Source organism: Dermacentor silvarum, chromosome 8, assembly GCF_013339745.2.
Source record: "Dermacentor silvarum isolate Dsil-2018 chromosome 8, BIME_Dsil_1.4, whole genome shotgun sequence".
In the NCBI taxonomy this organism is placed as follows: domain Eukaryota; kingdom Metazoa; phylum Arthropoda; class Arachnida; order Ixodida; family Ixodidae; genus Dermacentor; species Dermacentor silvarum.
In genome coordinates, this window is record NC_051161.1 from 80,050,082 (window position 1) to 80,069,522 (window position 19,441).

A 19,441-nucleotide genomic window follows, 5' to 3' on the forward strand; every position below is an offset into this window, starting at 1 on the left:
CGGCCAGCACATTGCTAAGTATTGGCATATTTGCCTTATATGTGCCGATACTCAGAATTTCAGTACGCGCTGAGTACGCGCTCGACTCCCACTGAAGGGTTCGACTGCCTTAATTAACGGTATCTTAATGATTGTGCCCTATTTACCTTCACCTAAATTAACACCAAATGTCGTGGGTGTGACTTCCACCAAAGGTCGGTGGTTCTAGTGCCCTAATTACCTCTATAACAATTAACTGTACCGTAATTACTCGTCTTAATTACCACCAAAGGTCGTGGGTTCTAGTGCCTTAGTTAACTCCATCCTAATTAACTGTGCCTTAATTAACTTTGCCTTAAGTAACACCAAAGGTAGTGGGTTTGACTCCCACCTGTAGTCGTGGGTTGGAGCGCCTTAATTAACTCTATCTTCAATTAGGCTAGAGTTCATTAGGCACTTGAGCCCACAACCTGGTAATGTTGTGGTAAACCAGGTAATCGTGGTAAACCAGGTAATCTAATCACTGTTACTAAAGAGTCACAGCTGTCAACTCCACACGCAGCTCTACCCACTGCAGCATACGGTGTTTCTAGCATATAACACCTCTATCGGAACCACTCTGGAATGTACGAGTGCGTTTGATAATTGCGTTTTGCGGGCTAAACATCGCATCCACTGGGGTTAATTGTCTGTGGAATTGATAGCCGAGACAAAAAACAACAACAACTATATTTTATTATGATGCACGCCGAAGTGGGGCACTCTGGTTAATCTTGACCACTTGGGGTCCTTTAACGTGAGCCCAATGCACAGTACACAGGCGTTTTCGCATTTCATCCCCGTCGAAATGCGAACGCTGTGTCAATGATTCGATCACGTGCTTTCGGGCTTATTAGCGCAATGCTATAGACCCTACGCCAGCACGGCGGGAAGGCAATACTGTCAACTTAAGGCACAGAGCTATTAAAGGGGCTTGCAAGATTTATTTTCGTGCAGGCCTTACCGGCTCGAAGTGGCCAATGTAAAAGTATGCCATCAACTTCTTACTCCAATACAGTTCATTAGTGTACGTACCTTGTTATTGACCATGCCCTATCTTATATTTCAATAAATAAGTTCGTAGTTGGCACTCTGATTGTCTGCGTGTGTTTATCATTTGCGTGTGTCCTTTTAGCGCCCTAAAATCATTTTTTCCAGATCGCGCCAACTTGCCGAAGAAGTTTTATTATGAGGCAAAGAATGTTTGTATTAAAGACCAGACAAATGTAGTCGCAGCGGCCTTTTCCGACTGTCCGACTGCCTCTGTAGTGCTCTGAAACGACCGCACGAAGATTCCATACGAGTCTCCGTGGTGCGCGAAAACCCGGACAAATTGACAACTGCGAATGTTGAGTTGCAGCTCAGTGGACAGCGCGTCAATATCCCATCTGCCGCAGGGGCATGGTTTCGATCCTCAGACATGGTGATCAGAGAACTTTAGCTTTTCTTCACCATATGATGACAATGAAGCTGGAGAAGAGGGGGTGGATCTGGCGACGATGACGATGGCAACTAAGAAGATTGACTTAATTAGCCAACCCAAATTCGAAGTTAGTACTGCTTCCGCAAAAAAAAAGAAAGAAAACGAATGAACGCAAGACGCTTGTCATACAGTACCTGCATATATGGTTGTTGTTATTTATGCCATCAACGTTTCAGATACGTAGCAGCACGGTCGTATAGCCATGTCAGAGTTTTTGTCGCATCTATTTAAGTGCGTCTCAAGATGTTAATCCGTCCCGACGATGTCGAGTTGAAAAGAGGAGCTCGAGAAGCTCTTAACTGTTAAACATAGTTTACAGTCACGATGTATCTACCTGTGTAGCATCCAAGGGGATTGTTTGTGGCGATACCCGCCGCGGTGGCTTAGTCAGCTAAGGCGTTGCGCTGCTGAGCACGAGATCGCAGGATCGAATCCGGCCGCGGCGGCCGCATTTCGATGAAGGCGAAATGCAAAAACGACCGTGTGCTTGCGTTGTAGTGCACGTTAAAGAACCCCAGGTGGTCAAAATTAATCCGGAGCCCTCCATTACGGCGTGCCTCATAATCAGAACTGGTTTTGGCACGTAAAGCCCCAGAAAGAAGGAGATGCTTGTGGCGAGTTCGGGCCTATACCAGTTGCGGGAGCGAAAAAAAGTTTTTAAAAAATATCACAATTTCGTCAAAAAGGAGAAGCATCGATTGCGATATCAAATTAGTGGACAGTTGTACGAAGTAAAATGGTGGCTTGCTGGGCTAGTTGGTTCATTGCAACTTATGTAACAGCGCAAAAATAATAACAAGGAAGGGACGACGATAGAGACAAAGTGAAGAGAGCGCTGACTTCGAACTGTTTATTCTACGGACGATGCTACGCATATGTACACATACCAAGCGCCAGTAGGAAATGAAAAGTCAGGAAATTTCCGTCTTTTTTTTGCTTATTCCTTATTTCCTTGCGTTTTTCCTTTATTCTGGCGCATCGTATGTGTACATGTGCCTAGCATCGTCAGTTGAATAAACAGTTCGAAGTCAGCGCTGTTCTCACTCTGTCTCTATCGTCATCTCTTCCTTGTTATTATTTTTCGCGCTGTTACATAAGTTATACGAAGTAAGAATAGTAGTTTTATTGGCCGTATAAACTTGTAAACATAGGCATGCTATCTAAATTAACAAGCATGATGTCACACGCGCGCATGCGCACAAGCAAACTTGAGTGCATCTCACTCGATGTCCCTTTCGAAACGATGGAGTGAGTCAGTGCAGCAGCAGCAGCGATCGAATTGAGCTTCGTGCCGGCACTTGCATCAACGCGATTTTAGCCGCGAAAACACAGCGCAAGGCAGACTTTGTCCCCGATGCAGAGGGCTTTCAAGACACAGCGGCCAGGCGGCCGCGCGCGACACGCCCCATGATATGGCGTGTCGCACGGCTCTCGGTACACTCTATTTAGTTACATATACCCTAAGGTCCCAAAATGAATCCCAGTGCATTGGAGTGGGTGTAAATGAAAATGGCATTCAAAACAAGACAGACATCTATAGCAGAAAAGATGAGCAGAACAATTACAACGGGAATATTACACGGCAAGTAAACAAAGGAAAAAACAAAGAACTACGTGTATAAGAAGAAAAAGTTATTGCTATTCAACGTCAACAGCTGGAAAAAGCGATAGAATATCACGTAGAAATGTCCTGTAGAAATTCATCTCACGTTCATCCCTACCCTTTGTTTTTTGTTTTTTTGACCTGGCTTAATATCTTTGGCGCAGCTACTTCAGCGACTTCAGCCTTTGCTCTTCCGCGCTGCACGTTCGCGTTTGCGAACCACGCGGAGACGGCATCAGCAGTCTGGCACACCTTTTGGACAGTGTGGTTCCTCCGCGTGGCCGTGTGGGTGGTGGCGCTGGTTGCCTGCCTCGGGAACCTTCTTGTGCTCGTCGGGAGGTTAGTGCTGCGTGAGCCCAACGCGGTCCACTCATTTTACATCAAGAACCTGGCGCTGGCCGACCTCATCATGGGCGTCTACCTGTTCGTCATCGCCTCACACGACGTGGCATTCCGAGGGGAGTACATTCGCCACGACCTCCGTTGGCGACGCTCCGTAGGTTGCAGCATCTCGGGTTTCCTGTCAACGGTAAGCGCACTTTTCCTGAACACCGTAGAAATGACAGCGGGAGTTAGTCTCGTTGCCGTCGTCATCATCATCAACAGCAGCAGCAGCATCATCTATTTTACCCATAAACACCCCTGATGCGGCATTAATAAGAGGGGAGCATGATCAACAAAGAACAGCGCTTTGTAACCAGCGTCAATAATTAATGTAAGTTCCTGCTTCACCTTGTTCTCGTTTTGCTCATCAAAAATGAATAAGAATTCAAAAGGCAGGAAGCTACACTAGCTTTAAAATTGAACACCAAAATCCAAACATTGACGTAATTTAGCAATATTCTACGATCATCGTTCAGGTCAGGTTTTCTAACATATTAGCTATAGATCAAAAACGAGGCTGTAGGATGCTGTTTTGAATACATTTGCTTCGTCAACCATTTTTCAGAAAATTGTCCGCGCGGCTAGCGTAGACTATATGTCGGACATATTTTTTCTTTCTGCAGTATGGAGCTGCGTCGTGATTTCATTCCTGGAAGTAGTATGCTAAAAAGGGGTGTATTCGCATCATCAGTAGCCTATATTTATGTCCACTGCGAATATTTTCGTCCTGCAGTGGACATAAATATTCGCAACATACCACGATTCTATTCATCGATCGTCATCGAAACCTATCCATGTTTTTCATTTTGATATGGCGGAATGCAAAAACGCACATGTACACCGCACTTGGAGTATACGCGTTAGAGAACCCTATGTGGTCCACATTAATTCGGAGTCCTCCACTATACGGCGTCAGTCATATCCCAATGTGTAGCTTAGCGACCTTAAACCCCTCAGCTTAAAATTATCTTCCATTCTTAGAAAATGTGCTGCTGACTAATGTTGCCGTTGCTATCTGTGACAAGAATGCTGCGGACAGCCTTGGATGGGCGTCCATGATGCTCCAAGCATGTCTGAACGTCAAGCACCCAGCTGACAACGTAAACACGGCAGATGTTCGCAGGAAGATACAGACGCGAAATTATATACAGCGGTCGAACGAGGCATGTCTCAAGCTAGAGACAGTCATTGCCCTGACGAGGAGAAATCCCCTTGTTGAAACGTTCGTTGGAGCCTGAGACATTTTTTTATTCGACTACTGTTTTTCAGTTTCAATTTCAGTTTAATATCCATTCAACAACAATGATTATGTACAGATAATTGGCAATGAACGTCACGCGCGGAAATATCGTAGCACCGGTTTATCTGTGCAGGTGTAGATCCTTGGGGTTCTACGTTGTATGTCCACAAGTGTTGAATTGCCAAGGGCACCGCACTCTCTTAAAAGTTCGTCGAAGCTACGACACTTGGCCACACAATTCGTGTGAGAATACATCCCTTTCTTGCATTAAACGTAGCTTGCCGTAATTCTGTGCCACCGCTAAACTTTACTAAGTAACTGTTAGGACAGTGCCGGCGGGTTAAGCACCGTCACTGTTGATACGAGCGGAATTTGACAGCGCAGTCCGTCTGGAGCGTGACCGAGAAATTCGTATGGGCTCCGAACCACCTGTTTGTCTCCTTGACTTGGTCAGTGATGGCAATCGTTCTCTTTTACAACAAGATTCCTTCCCTGCGTCTTACAAAGCGCATAGCTTACATTGCCTTATGACATTTGAAACTTGCAGAAACCAGACCAGAACACCGAAAGTAGACGTTCTCCTCCGCGCTTCGTTCCGTGCTTTCGTCCTGTTTGCACTGTGGCAAATATGAACGTTCCACTTTGCCTTTTTGTTTTTCCTTTGGTGCAACCCGTGCCCGCGCAGGTCAGCAGCGAGGCGTCGGTGTTCACGCTGACGGTGATCACGGTCGACCGGTTCGCGTCCATCATGTACCCTCTGTCACTGAAACGGCGCACCTTCCGCTTCGCGTGGCTCTGCATGCTCGGCGTATGGCTCTTGACCCTGCTGCTCGCCGCCGTGCCAATGATGCGACCTGACTACTACGGCGAGGAGTTCTACGGAAGCAACGGCGTCTGCCTGCCTCTGCACATCCACGACCCGGACTCCAAGGGTGAGTGAGGCTCGCGCCAGTTTGAAATGGCACCTGGCGGTCGCAAATGCCGTGCTAAGTGATTTTTGAACACGAGAGTGTTTTTAGACTCTTTTCACGGCGTTCCCGTGGGTGCCGCCATGCTTGATCACGTGGTTACGCGTCCATTGCTTGCCTATAAGCTGCCTCCGTGTTTAGAATGGATGTGCAGGTCGCTGGTGCGGCTCAGCAAACCTCTATTTTGGCGGATATCGTGCACGGTGACCGGGTGAACGACACGAAGCTTTCGTCGCAGCTTCGAAGGAAATATAACTGGTTGCGGAGCTCAATACACCTTGTGTAAACAGCGCGAGCTGTGTACGGTTCTTGCAATAAAGTGGCGCTATAAATGTATTCCAAGGCGTCCTAACTTTCTGCTTATGAAATTAATCAGGATCAGTGTATTTAGCTGTTCGTTCTTAATTTGCAAATAGTTTGAAGCAGCGGCTTGTCATGTTTATAATTCAGCAAAGTTCCTCGCTGCGTCCCCTATCTAATTGTTTATTTCCTGCCTAATAACACGCACCTGCGCTTAGTTGCAATAGATTTGTTCTTGCTGTGCACAAGACTTGGAAAATAAATGTTCTGCAATTTATAAAAGCTTGTAGCAGAGACCTGTTATCGCTAGTCACTCGCTTACTCTGTTGACCGTCACGATACGTTCAGCTTCGAACATTCGTGTGCTGTCGGTGTAGTCGCTGCCACCCATTCTTCGGCACACTGATTCAAGTGTGCACCCATTCAATTATGCTTGATACGTTGGCGATAGAGTGGGCGTAAGTGAGCGTGTGAGTTGAGGCAGGTGAGTGTAGATAAAGTGCAACAAACTTACCATGCCAGGAAGCGGCGATACTTCCTTTGTCACCGTCTAATGAGCGGCACTCACTCTTACCGACGTTTTAGGTTTAGAGTCCTTTCTTTCTAAGTTAGCGGAACAATGCTGGCGGAAGAGCGGATTTTTTTTATCCTCGGGGAAAGCCGTGCATCGCGAAGGACCGGCCACCCAGGCGGTCCTTATGTAGCATCGGTCCGCGAACTTGGTCACAAAGATTAATTCCATTTCTAAATATGATAGTCACTAACCTTGCAGCCAACTAGAGCACACGTATTCCCTCTATCACTCCACAATTTGCAGCATAAAGGAGCGCATTGCGTTGGCAAACACCCAGGTGCATTTCCGACAGCTGATCACACAAAAACAGGGCAGTAGTTCTAATAGTTTCGTATTCGTGCGGTTTCGCTGATGCAGCGTGCCACACGGCGCCGAAAGCGCCCTCTCGTTCCTGCGGAGCAAACTGCTCCGCGAAAACGGTCTATATGTAAGGCTCACCCAAAAATTTGCCTAATGTTTGCACGGTGCGCTACCATCATCACGCAAATCCGCGAGATGTCGATACTTTGCTGTTTTATGCTTAACTAATGGTTAAGGAATAGGCACTAAAAGGTCAAAAATGTTTGTTTTATTAAAGGAATTGTGCTCTTGATGACGTATATTTGAGGGAGTTTTGATATTTAGGCAACATTTGTTCTGTCACTGAGTAATATTGTTAAAAAAATGTGCCCGGCAGCCTGAACACGTATAAGGGCAGTGGCCATGGTAGGAAGTTCTTGGCGCCTTTTCGACGTTTTCCAAGCTTGCTCTTTGAAAGCTTTGGCGCTTGAGCCACGTGCCACTTCCTCGCATTCTTACCCCGTGACAGCTAGCGCTTTGAGAGAGAGAGAAATATTTTATTAATATTTAAAAAGGGGAATGGGAGGAAGCGGGGAGGGAGGGAGGGAAAGGCTTTATTAGACTGAAGTGCAATCGGGATAGGCCAATAATTTTCCTCAGGCGGATGCCTACAGTGTGAGTGCAGTTCACCCATAATGCTATCGCATTAAAAAGGTACCTCGTTTAGTTCGCCGAGCACACCGCACGGACCGCGTATAATGCACGAGAATATCGAAGAAGAAGAGCGTTAAATACGTAAAGTAATAACAATAATAAAGTAAATAAAGTTAATTAAATTATGGGGTTTTTACGTGCCAAAACCAGTTCTGATTATGAGGCACGCCGTAGTGGGAGACTCCGGAAATTTGGACCACCTGGGGTTCTTTAACGTGCACCTAAATCTAAGTACACGGGTGTTTTCGCATTTCGCCCCCATCGAAATGCGGCCGCCGTGGCCAGTAAATAAAGTAACTCGACCAGGACGACCGGTAGTAGTAGTAGTAGTAGTAGTAAAACTTTATTATAATCAGAAACCGGACAGGCTCCTACCCCAGTCCACAGAGGGGGTAGGGGGTTAAAGATGAAGTTTGTCCAGCAGGGTGGTGCCCCTATTCCAAGGTCCCACTAGCACGGGCCATCAGCTCAGCTCGTTGGATCAGTCGTAGCTGATCTTCCAGGGCCGGGCTAGACAGCAGCGCCTCCCATTCGTTCCACGTGCCGTTTGTTTCGTGTTCTTCTCCGTGTTCTGCACACTCCCACGTGATGTGAAAGACTGTTGGGGTTGCTCCACACCACGGGCATATGTCTCTGTATGCCGTGGGGTAGATCAGGTGGAGTGTGTGCAAATTTATGTAGGTGTTCGTCTGTAATCTTCGCAACACTGTTGCCTCCGCAGCGCTGAGTTTACCGTGCGGGGGTGGATAGGGCTTTCTATTTTCTCTGAAGCATTTCAGAATTGTTGCAAAGCAAGGGTCTAGGGGTGTAGGTTCCTCTATTGCAGAGTCTGGGGCGGCATGGTGATTTGTAAAGCCTCGAGACGCCTCGTCCGCATGCAGGTTCCCGGTGCCGCCCTCGTGCCCCGGTGCCTGCAGGTCACCGTTTGGATGTATTGAACCGTGGGGTCCCATCCAGTCCCGACAAGTATTCGGAGCGCCTGTGCTCCAACTTTGTCCCTTAGATAGTTTCTGCAAGCTTTCTGTGAGTCTGTGATTATCGTTAATGGAGCGTTTCGCGTCCAGTCCTCTTTTAGTGCGAGCGCAATTGCAACCTCTTCTGCTGCTGTTGTAGAAGCGCGATATATTGAAGCGCAGGCTGTAACTTTCCCTCTACAGTCTGTGACCACTGCCACCGCCTTCCTTGCATCTGTCTGATAAGGCGCGGCGTCAGTGAATCTTGCCGTATTCATGTATTTTGTCATTTTTTCTATGTATTGTGCCCTAGCCGTTCTTCTCCCACCTTGCAGGGTAGGATCCATGTTATTTGGTATGGGGGATACCGTGTACCATTCTCTAAGTTCGCTGGGTATCTCATTAGTTTCTTGATGTTTTTGTATTAGTGCATCACGCCCTAACTTGCTTAAGACTTCTCTGCCTGTTGGAGTCTGGAGCAGGCGATTTTCTCGTGTTCGTAGCTGTGCCTCGGTTAATTCTTCAATCGTGTTGTGTAGACCAAGCGCCAGTAGCTTGTCGTTTGAAGTATTCTTAGGTAATCTTAGAGCAGTATTGTAGGCCATTCTTATTATATGGTTTCCTTTTTCTTTCTCTTCCCTCTTCATATTATGATAGGGGAGTGAGTATGTGATGCGCCTGACGACGAGACTTCTTACCAGTTGGAGGGTATCTTGTTCTCGCATCCCCGTACGATTGTTTGGTATACGGGCGATCATGCGTGGGATCTGTTGCACTGCTGATTTCAGGGTATTTAGTGTATGCAGGCATCTCTGATTAGCTTGCAGCCACATACCAAGTATTCTTATGGTATATTTCTCTTGAATGATTTTTCCTTCTAGCTTGACTTGCAGCTTTAGACTCGAGTCTGTCCTTAGTGATTTTCTCTTTGTAAAGCAGATAAGTTCCGACTTTTCCGCTGAGCATTGTAGTCCCCGTAGTCTCGTGTACCCTTCTATGGTGCTAGCTGCCTGTTGTATACTCTATCTTCTTTCTCCGCCAGACTACCTGTAGTTGTCCATACGGTTATGTCATCGGCATATATCGTATGTTGTAGACCGGCGATTTCTTTGAGTTGCTTTGCAAGGCCTATCATTGCAGCGTTGAAAAGTGTGGGTGAAATTACCGCCCCTTGTGGTGTTCCTTTGTTTGGTGGCCGAATGGTGTCGGTTTCATAATCCCCCATCTTGATTATTGCAGTTATCTGATTAAGGAAACTCTGGACATATTGAAATATCCTCTGTCCACAGTTAGTTTCCTCCAGCCCTTCAAGTAATCTTTTGTGACCGATGTTATCAAAGGCTCCTTTTATGTCAACGGCCATAATGACATTTTCCCCCACCTTTGAGACGTTCGTTAGTACTTATTCTTTTAAGAGTAGCAGGATATCTTGCGCTGAAAGGTGTGGGCGAAAGCAAAACATTGTGTTGGGCATCAGTCCGTTGTACTCAAGATGATTTAGGAGCCTGGCGTTGACCACTCTTTCAAAGATTTTTCCTAATCAGGACGTAAGCAAGATCGGTCTCAGGTTCTCGATGCTCAGCGATGACCGGTAACGCAGAAAACTCGATGAGACGGCCTGGCGAGAGTGGCCGCGGATATATACCACTATCGATCAGGCGCACGCGATGCTTAGAAAGTGTATACGAACACTTGCGCTATACCCGAGCGCTGCCTGCGTGAGGGCCCCTCACGACAGAGCAAAAACACGCACAACTTATCTCAGCAAAAGCGCTTTGCTTTCTTCGTATTAGGAGAGCGCACAATGCGCGGCCTCAGCCAGGCGGCTTGCTGGAGATGCCAGACCACGGGTACGATTGCGTAAGAGTTCCAAGTGAACAAGGCGTGGCCCGAATTCGGTCGGCATGGCTTTGGTGGCGCGGTGCCGGCCAGGCGGCTTGCCAAAGACGCAAATCTACGGCAGTATTTGCGTGAAAGCCCTTGGCTGTAGAGGCTAGACTACGCCAGAGTCTAAATAACGAGACTAAGTGAAAAGGGGTGACCGGGGCTGGTTTTGGTTACAAATTATTTTATGTCACGCCCCAAAACAATAAAAAAGCGCCAAAATTTCGCCATACGTTGCCCATAAGATGCTCTCCATTTCAGCGAACTATAAACTTGCTGTAACACAGAGTTCTTACTTGACATTAAGAAACACAGCTGATAATGGCCGCGTGACAATTTCGAACACTTGGCTGTGAAAATGTTTCCTAAAGCTGTATTTTATCAGCACGCACCACTCAGTGTCCACCAATTTATCGTTGTTCACATTTCCTATGACGTTGATTGGGATGGCATTCCAATTTATGCCACTGCTGCGCGCTAAATTTGGCACCACTCCTAAAGTTCAGTCATAATGCTTAGGACGCATCGATGCGTAATTTGCAGAGGTCGTAATTAACCCCCATTTGGAACGTTTCCTCTACATAACCAATAGCGTTCCCCTTATTTTTTACAAAATATAGATTTGGAGGAACGTAGAGCTTCCTCGGGACATTGGGAAACGGCGTAAAGTGGCCATGTACCGCTTTCGAGCCCCCGCGAACGACATTTTGACCAAAAGCTGCATTTAGGGGGGGGGTTCACAATGACTTACCATCGCGCACAAACCTTCCTAGCGTTCGCCTAGTGTTCGTTAAATTTGATCTTTTTCCGCCAGGAACGTGACTGCTTCGCCGCGCATTAGATATCATTTCGCCCATTTTTACTGAATGTTAATTTGGTGTTGTCTACAGGTATTTCAGGGCCCTAGGAAACATTACCGATAAGGGCAGTATGCCACTATCGTGGAACCCTTGAATAAATAATGTTCTACCAACTCTGTAGTTGCCCTACTCGGAATAAACGAATTGTTCGTCACTAACAAAATTCTTCCTACTTCAGCGAAATATACACAACGTGTCTCACATAACCTACTGTGGAGACCGCGAAAACAAACTACGCACCTCGTATAACGCATGCCAATTCGGAGAAGACGAGTTTTGTTTTGAACAATTATTTTCAAAGCACCATAATTAAACTACACTCTTCAAACTTTAGGTACACGTATTCCCTGTAGTTGTTCTCCCTATTTTCTCTAAAGATGAAATATCTGCCACTTTTGGTCTTTAAATGGAGCTGATAAATTTTTTGAGCGTTTCAAATAACACCGCCAAGTGGACCGGTAACAAGGGTGGAGCAATTTTCATCTAGCCTCTAACATTCCCTACATTTCCTCTATATATAAACTCCGTGAGTGGTCTATAGTTTCTTCAGAAAACCGTGAATAACAGGTATATACGAGTATCGAGTGACACTCTTGTCTCTTGCGCAGCACTTCCGGTTCACCTACTGAGACGACCGCGGACGAATTGCAGAAAATATTGGGGAAAGAAAAGATAACACATTACTAAATTCATGGGTTTCATTATAGATATGATATCAGAGCATATGGTTAGTTACTGCAGTGTTTGGAATAATTATAATTAATTAGAAATCACTGATTACCGCACACCAATGCACAGAACACCAGCGCCGAGGTGTAAGTGCCACTAACAGACGCCTAGGTCAAAGATTAGGGTCGCCTACCGTTTTTGAACGCTTTTCGCCACAATAACGGCATCTCTCTAAAAAAAAAAAAAAAAAAAAAAAAAGTACACAGCATTGTGAGAAGGCGGAATTTAGTGTGATGACGACATTTTTTTTTTTGCGATAGCAATTATATGGACACTCAAAAGCAGATTTCTGCCGTCGCCGTCGCCGTGAGGTTCCGTATGACGTCAATGGAGATGAAATCGTCGCCGATGATGATGATGATGATGCCGCGCGCCGAACGCTGTATGTGCGAGTGAAAGGGCGCGAGGGGCGCGCGCTTTCACGGGGAGTGAATGCGCGGCGGAGAACAAACGCGCGTTCTGCGCCGTGCTCGCTTAAATGCTGCAGAAGTAGGCGTCTCTTTCCTCCTTTACAATCACCATTTATGTGGAGCAAACGCGCCTTCTTCCGACGCGCGAGAGGCCGTGGGGGAGGGGGGGTGGGAGGGGGAGGGAAGGGAGGCGACGTTTAGCTGCGGCACCAAGTGCCTATTTATATCAGAGGCTCCGGCAACAGTCACCAACGCCGCACGCATTTTGAGCGAACGCGGGCAAAACGCCGACGGCGTCGACAACAGTTCTGCGTGTTGCCGGTGCTGCTGCATGTCCAAGTTTATACAGCTGATAAAGCTAATATCATTACTCCGTATAGCTCTCTACAATTTTGCTATCGCAATTGATGCTTCGCCTTTCAGGTGAAACTGCGACAACTTTTTTTCGTTCGGCGCTTTGCAGGCTGGGAGTACTCGGCGTTCGTGTTCTGTATCGTGAACAGCGTGGCGTTCGCATTCATCGCCTACGCCTACCTCACCATGTTCGTCACCATCAAGCATTCCAAGGTGGGGCTGCGCTCCACGCAGCAGCTGCAGGACCGAGCCATAGCCAAGCGATTCGCCTTCATCGTGGGCACCGACTTCCTCTGCTGGATGCCAATCGTCTTCATTAAGGTCATTGCCATAGCCGGTACGCAGTTGCAGATTTCAGTCGGCTGTGGTTATTTATTTTTTTCTTTATTTTCCCAGACTCGAGGAACCTTCTGGGACATCAAGGGGGAAAATGAATATTTTGAGTGGTTGCGGTCCGCAAAACTAAGCACATAATTACTTTATACTAATATTCACTCTGACAAAACTGTGCTATTGTTAATGTTGCAGTAAGAGGTTAATTATAGGAAAGGTAGACGGTGACCAACATTCAATTTTGTTAAATTTGGCGCTATAACTCCTAAGCCGGTGAGTCAGTGGGACGTCACAGATATTAGCGTAATTTTTTTTTCGTTGTCGGGCTGTCGTGGCGTCGTAAAATTACTTTAACTCATGCAAATTTAGCCTAAGGCTCTCTTACAAATCACTGCAGTTCACGGTTACCGTTAATTTATGACATCACAATGAGCTAGTTCTCGAAATTCAAGGCAGCATCGATATCAGTTTTTTTTATTAGTTTTTAGTAGCGTCTTTTCTGGCGTATCAAGGTTCCTGGTATGGCAACAGTTTTTTTGGTTTTATTCTTTTTTTGTATTGCAGAATGGTCGGTAATTAATGGAGCTCAACCTATCTGTCTCTTCAGTGTCTTTTTAATGCTACGAAATTTGTAGCTTTCCATTGTGTTCCATGGAACATTTCATATATACAGATAGAATTTGAGGACGAAGAAATAGAAAAGCAGAAGGCAGGGATGGAATGTTCAATCTACAGCTATAAGGGCATGTAGACATGGAACGTTCAACGTGTAGCGTGATGCAGGCTTTACGCTCCATGTAGACAGGCAAGATGCTACGAGTGGTTTCACCAAGCAACCGTGACACATAATGCGCTAATCCGGCAATTGACGATTCTTCACGGGTCAGGAATATATTCACTAATAGGGATCACTAGATGCCTTTCAAGCGTACGATAAATCGTCCAGCCTGTTTAGGACAATGCACACAACTGAGCCATTTTTCATGACAGCCTTTTATTTTGCGCCTCAGCATTGAAAGTCACACTGTCAGTATTCTGTGAGGTGTAGAAAGGCAGTCGTCAGTCATTGAAGTAACGGGAACTGAAACGAGGGAGAAAGGGGTGCAGTTCGCGTGACACGACTAACCATGGATAATGTATAACACACAGCACCGTCTCCCGCGCATACCAGCATGTTCAACTAAGTCGTACAATTCTAAAGTCGTCAGAGCTACATACTTTAAATCAGCAAGGAAGACGATGACAACATAAATGACATGAGTGTTTTCTTTTTGTGTATTGTTTTTAATAAACTGCAGTTGTTGCAGAACGCTAGTCCTGTGTTCTTTTAGTCGCTTTGCTTTTTGGTCGTCATCCGCGCTGATTTATAATATGCATCCATTCTAACTAGCCCAACTTCCTACCTTATACTGCGATTCGCAGAGCCAACTTCAACTGTTATTTTTTTTCTACGTTAGCTTTCGTCTCTTCGTCTTCTAATTGGCTCACGTGTCTTGCAGGAACAAAGATCGACGAGACGCTGTACGCATGGGTCGCAGTGTTCCTCTTGCCGGTGAACTCGGCGCTGAACCCCGTCCTGTACACGCTCACCACACGGATGTTCAAGCAGCAGCTCAACAGGTTCCTGGAGAACTTGCGCCAGTGCGAGCGCGTTCCTTCATACCGGCAATCCGGGCAGTCCGGCCAGTCGTGGTCGTCGCTGCCTACGATGCGGGGCCAAAAGAAGACGCTCGTGACTTCGCTGTCAGACGTAAGTGCCCGTACTTCAATCATCAGCAATTCATTGTAAGGCCAGGGAACACTGCTTTCTACAGCAAGCCATAGTCAGTCGAAGAGGCCTACCTTAAAGCGGTTATGAAAAGCTATAGCTAGCCGCCGTGGTTGCTTAGTGGCTATGATGTTGGGCTGATGAGCACGAGCTCGCGGGATCAAATCGCGGCCACGGCGGCTGCATTTTGATGGGGGCGAAATTCCAAAACACCCGTGTACTTAGATTTAAGTGTACCTCAAAGAATCGCAGGTCGTCTAAATTATTCCGGAGTCCCCTACTACGGCGTGCCTCATAATCAGATCGTGGGTTTGGCATGTAAAACCCTATAAAGTAACTCGAAAGGTACGCTGAACCAGCGAGAAATCGTATTTGCAATATGATTCTAAAAATGCGCGTCACTAATGATCGTGTCACTTCAGAAGATCTGGTTGCATAGTTAAAAACAACAGAGGGATAGAGTGAATATATCTTCTTTAAAAGATGCAGGAAATGCGTACATAAAAATCCTTTAAAGAAAGAGGAAGAGAGACTATAGTCGGGTGCAACTTAAGAAGACAGGAGAGGTTACCCAGATTACCGAAGCGCAGCAGCCGATTGCCTCTTCGACTAAAGAAATACTCCCGCTGATCGCGACTCAGCCCGGCTGGAAACTCGGGCGGCCATGTTCTCCGTCGGCGGTATCACCGGCCATCCGGCTCATGACATCAGTCTATAGACAGTGCGCGCCCATTGGTGGAGGCTCCTGTGCATGCGCCTTTGAGGGGAAAATGCCGCTGCCTTCTAAAGTTTTACCAGACTATAGTTCCTGTATTACTCACAAATATTGTATATGATGATCCATGATGATATTCTTAAGAAACGCTCTAAGCATCATTTCTACCCATTTTAGAGCGCGCAGCTCTTAAGGCTGTTTCACATGCCTTAAGAGCTGCGACTAGAGCGAGAAAAATTGGTGCGGTCACACGCGTCGCAATGCGGTGTTTTTAGGGCTCAATTCACATGATTGCGATTTCAACAATGTGACTGATACGACGCCCAGGGTTGCTTGCTGCCATGTTTTGTCGCACACGCCGCATAATTCTTTTAATGTAATGAAAAAGACGTGCGCGTTATAAGTGACCTCTCTGTATTACGACCAAGTAATGCCTGTGTTTTCTAATTTAAAAACGTTTTGAAGTCTAAATTTGTTTTGGAGTGCGCAATGGCGGTTCCTATGCATGACGTACGTAAACAGCTGTTCGCAGCTGGTTGTACAGCGCTGTGTGTGATCTCATGTGTCGCTCTGCCTGAATAGGATAGAAATTCCGCAATATATTCAAGGCTCATTGGTTTCTGCGTAGGAAAAAAAATATCCATCAGAAAAGATACAACTTAACGTACATAGAGTATTCGAAAACGAATTAACTCTGTTTACTCAAGCCACGGAGTTAAATATGCTGTCATATATAGAAAATTCATTACGATAACCTGCACGCTTGGCATGTCAAATTTAATAAGCAAGTGAGGCAAGATAACCGTTAAAGATGCATCGGGAAGTTTACGCGTGTGGAAAACCGACAGGAAAAGAATGCACCTAAACGGTCGCGCGTTCACCGCAACGTTGAAACTTCGGGTACTTTGCTGCCTTGTCATTTGCCCTTGCAGAGGTTGCAATTATTTAAACTGCTCCGTACGCGCGATTTATGTATGCTACTCAACAAATTAAAATTGTGACGAACCCAAAAGGCCATGTCGTCTGGTGGGGATCGAACACCTCGTAGTATTCGGAACTGGCATAGGTGTGTCCATAGCGTACGAAGCAAAGGGGAAAATGCACTTCGTTTGCTACGTAGCGCGTCAACGAACGCATAGGAATGGGAGAATAGAATCTGCGGCACAAGTTTTTTTTTTATTCTCCTTTCGCCGTACGTACCGGATTCAGTAATCCACCTGCTAGCGCACCGCACTTATTGAGCGAGACGCCGTTTTCCAAAACCGACCGCTAAATAGCTGTCGGCGCAATTTTGACGGAAAATTGCAGCGGTTGCTGCGACGTTCTCGCAGAGTCGGCACTGCAACTGCGGTTTCCGTAGCATGCGACGGAAATCGCACTTCCGGTGCGATGAAAACCGCATCATGTGAAACGGCCTTTAGGCGACCGTTCTTGCGGCGAGTGACGGCGTCACTTGTAACCAACTGGCACAGCGAAAGATGAAAGTGAATAGGGTCGAGGAGGAAAGCGGAGAGAAGGGTGCAGCGGAATCATGAGGCGTAAAGGGGAGGAGGGTATAGCGAAAGCGTGAGAAGAAAGGCCTAGTGCGGCGACGAAGGCTACCAGTTGGCGCCAGAGTAGCGCTCGTCGCCTGGGAGGGCTGTCGGCGGCGGCTCCTGTGAATCGCGCCCAAGCATCACTCACGCGCTGGCTCTTGCCATCTCCAGATTATCGAGACAGTCCTGTCACACTTCGCTCCGTGTGCACGAGACAGATTGTTCGCGCCAGCCATTATATCGCGAAATGAAAACAAGTATATAGCTGCGCTCAAATTTCGCATTAGAGAGTATCGTAATCGTCGGTGAATTTTTTTGTTTCTTGATATGAGCTTGTCATTACGGTTACAAAGCTTGACAGAAAGTGGGCCAGAACAGAAAAATAAGAGAGAAATACTAAGGTGATGAAAGATTTGAGACAGTATTAGGAGACAGAGTGAAAGATACAAACTTTGATATATGCTGGAGATGAGTGTTATTAGGTTGAGTTTTATTGGATTAAGTAAGCTGACTTGGGGTGCCGCCTAAGGCAGTCTTCACGGTCGAAATCATATCGACATGCTATAAAGGTTTGTCACAGCAATGTTGGATCTTACATTGATCAGTTTGCTCCCAGTAACCATTTTCTAATAGAAGGCTGCCGTAAATCGCTAGGGGATCAGCGTGCACCAAGTTAATTTATTGCACTGCACAAGCTTCTCCTTAACGGAATATTTGACTAAATGAATAGCCCCATCCGTAAGCCCAATCTACTATGTGTGCATGGTCAATTAATTATCAAGGGAGAAAGGATAAACATCACTCTTAATGGCCGACAGAAGGTTATAAAAGAAAACGCGGGGGAACAGAGAACTCTCGAAGCAAGCTTGCATGTGCACGGTCGGGTATGCTGCTTTGTCGCTTCTTTCACGCATGTGTACGGGCCCCTTCCGGTGCCATTGCGAGCCGCCTGCACCTCGCTCTCCCTTCCTCTCGTATATACAGGATGTTTCAGCGAACACCTTCAAAATTTATTTAAGGTTGCCTGTGGCAGATAGCCCAATTCTAGTTAATGAGGTGGTCTACTCGAAGAGGCGGACATTACTTGCACAAGAAATTTTTTAAGTAATTACCTAACGGCAAATATTGCAATTTACAAATTGTAGCCGTGGAGTTCGCAAGACGGATCCACTTAGAATTAATTCTCAGGATGACACCAGTTTCTAGATTATAATTCCCGAACTTTGCGGAGAAATGCATTGGCGTTCCAGTTAATTTTGTGCTTCAATGCAAAAAGCGACGTTTTGTTAAGAACCGAACTGGAACGCCGATGCATTTCTCCGCAAAGTTCGCGAATTATAATCTAGAAACTGGTGTCATCCTGAGAAATAATTCTAGGTGGATCCGTCTTGCGAATTCCACGACTACAATTTGTAGATTGCAATATGGGCCATCAGGTAATTGGTTAAAAACTTAATTAGTGAATTTATGTCAATTATTCGATTATGCATTTCAATTTCTTGGGCAAGTAATGTCCGCCTCTTCGAGTAGACCAGCTCCTGAACTAGAATTGGGCTATTTGCCACAGGCAAACTTTAAGAATTTTTGAAAGTGTTCGCTGAAACATCCTGTATATGTTTCAATAATAATAATAATAATAATAATAATAATAATAATAATAATAATAATATAATGAAGAAATGAAGAGAAGGACATCCCGGCGATCATCATCACGAGGAGAAGGCACGAGATTGGCGTTCGGACACCACCATCTTGTTCTCCCTGCCTACTGTTCCGAGCTGCCGCCTGTTTGTTGGATTCGCCCAATAAACCTCTTTACATTTGGTGGATCGTGCTGGGTACGCACATCGCCGGCACCCTGGAACTCCGATCCCGCACGTTGCACTCGACCATGCCAGCTGACGCTACCCAACCGCCGCCACCTCTCCCGGCCACTGTTTGCCCCGGCCCTGGTTCGCCAGCGAGACCCCCCGGTCTTTTCGGGTACGGAAGACCAGGACGTCGAGGACTGGCTGTCGTCCTACGAAAAAGTTAGTGGACCCAACAAGTGGGATGACGCTGCTAAGTTGAGTACCGCGAACTTTTACCTGGCTGGCGTGGCGAAGCTGTGGTATACGAACCACGAATCGGAATTTGAGAACTGGTCCGCTTTCAGGGAGGCAATATCTGCCGTTTTCGGTCGCCCTGCCGTGCGGAAGTTACGCGCCGAACAACGGCTGCGCACACGGGCACAGGAACCCAATGAAACTTTTACCGCCTATATTGAGGACATAATCGATCTCTGCAGGCGCGTCGATGCCTCAATGAGCGAAAGTACCAAAATACAGCATATTATGA

General features: G+C 46.4%; 1 protein-coding gene across 1 annotated transcript in view; it reads left to right on the top strand.

Annotated features, from left to right (window-relative positions):
• LOC119461479 (relaxin receptor 2-like) overlaps nucleotides 1-19,441 on the top strand; it is a 222,061-nt gene that overhangs the window by 176,533 nt on the left and 26,087 nt on the right. Inside the window, 5 exon segments of the mRNA XM_037722807.2 lie at nucleotides 3,269-3,374; nucleotides 3,376-3,633; nucleotides 5,414-5,660; nucleotides 12,863-13,090; nucleotides 14,586-14,836. Coding sequence (XP_037578735.1) covers nucleotides 3,269-3,374; nucleotides 3,376-3,633; nucleotides 5,414-5,660; nucleotides 12,863-13,090; nucleotides 14,586-14,836 — 1,090 coding nt within the window.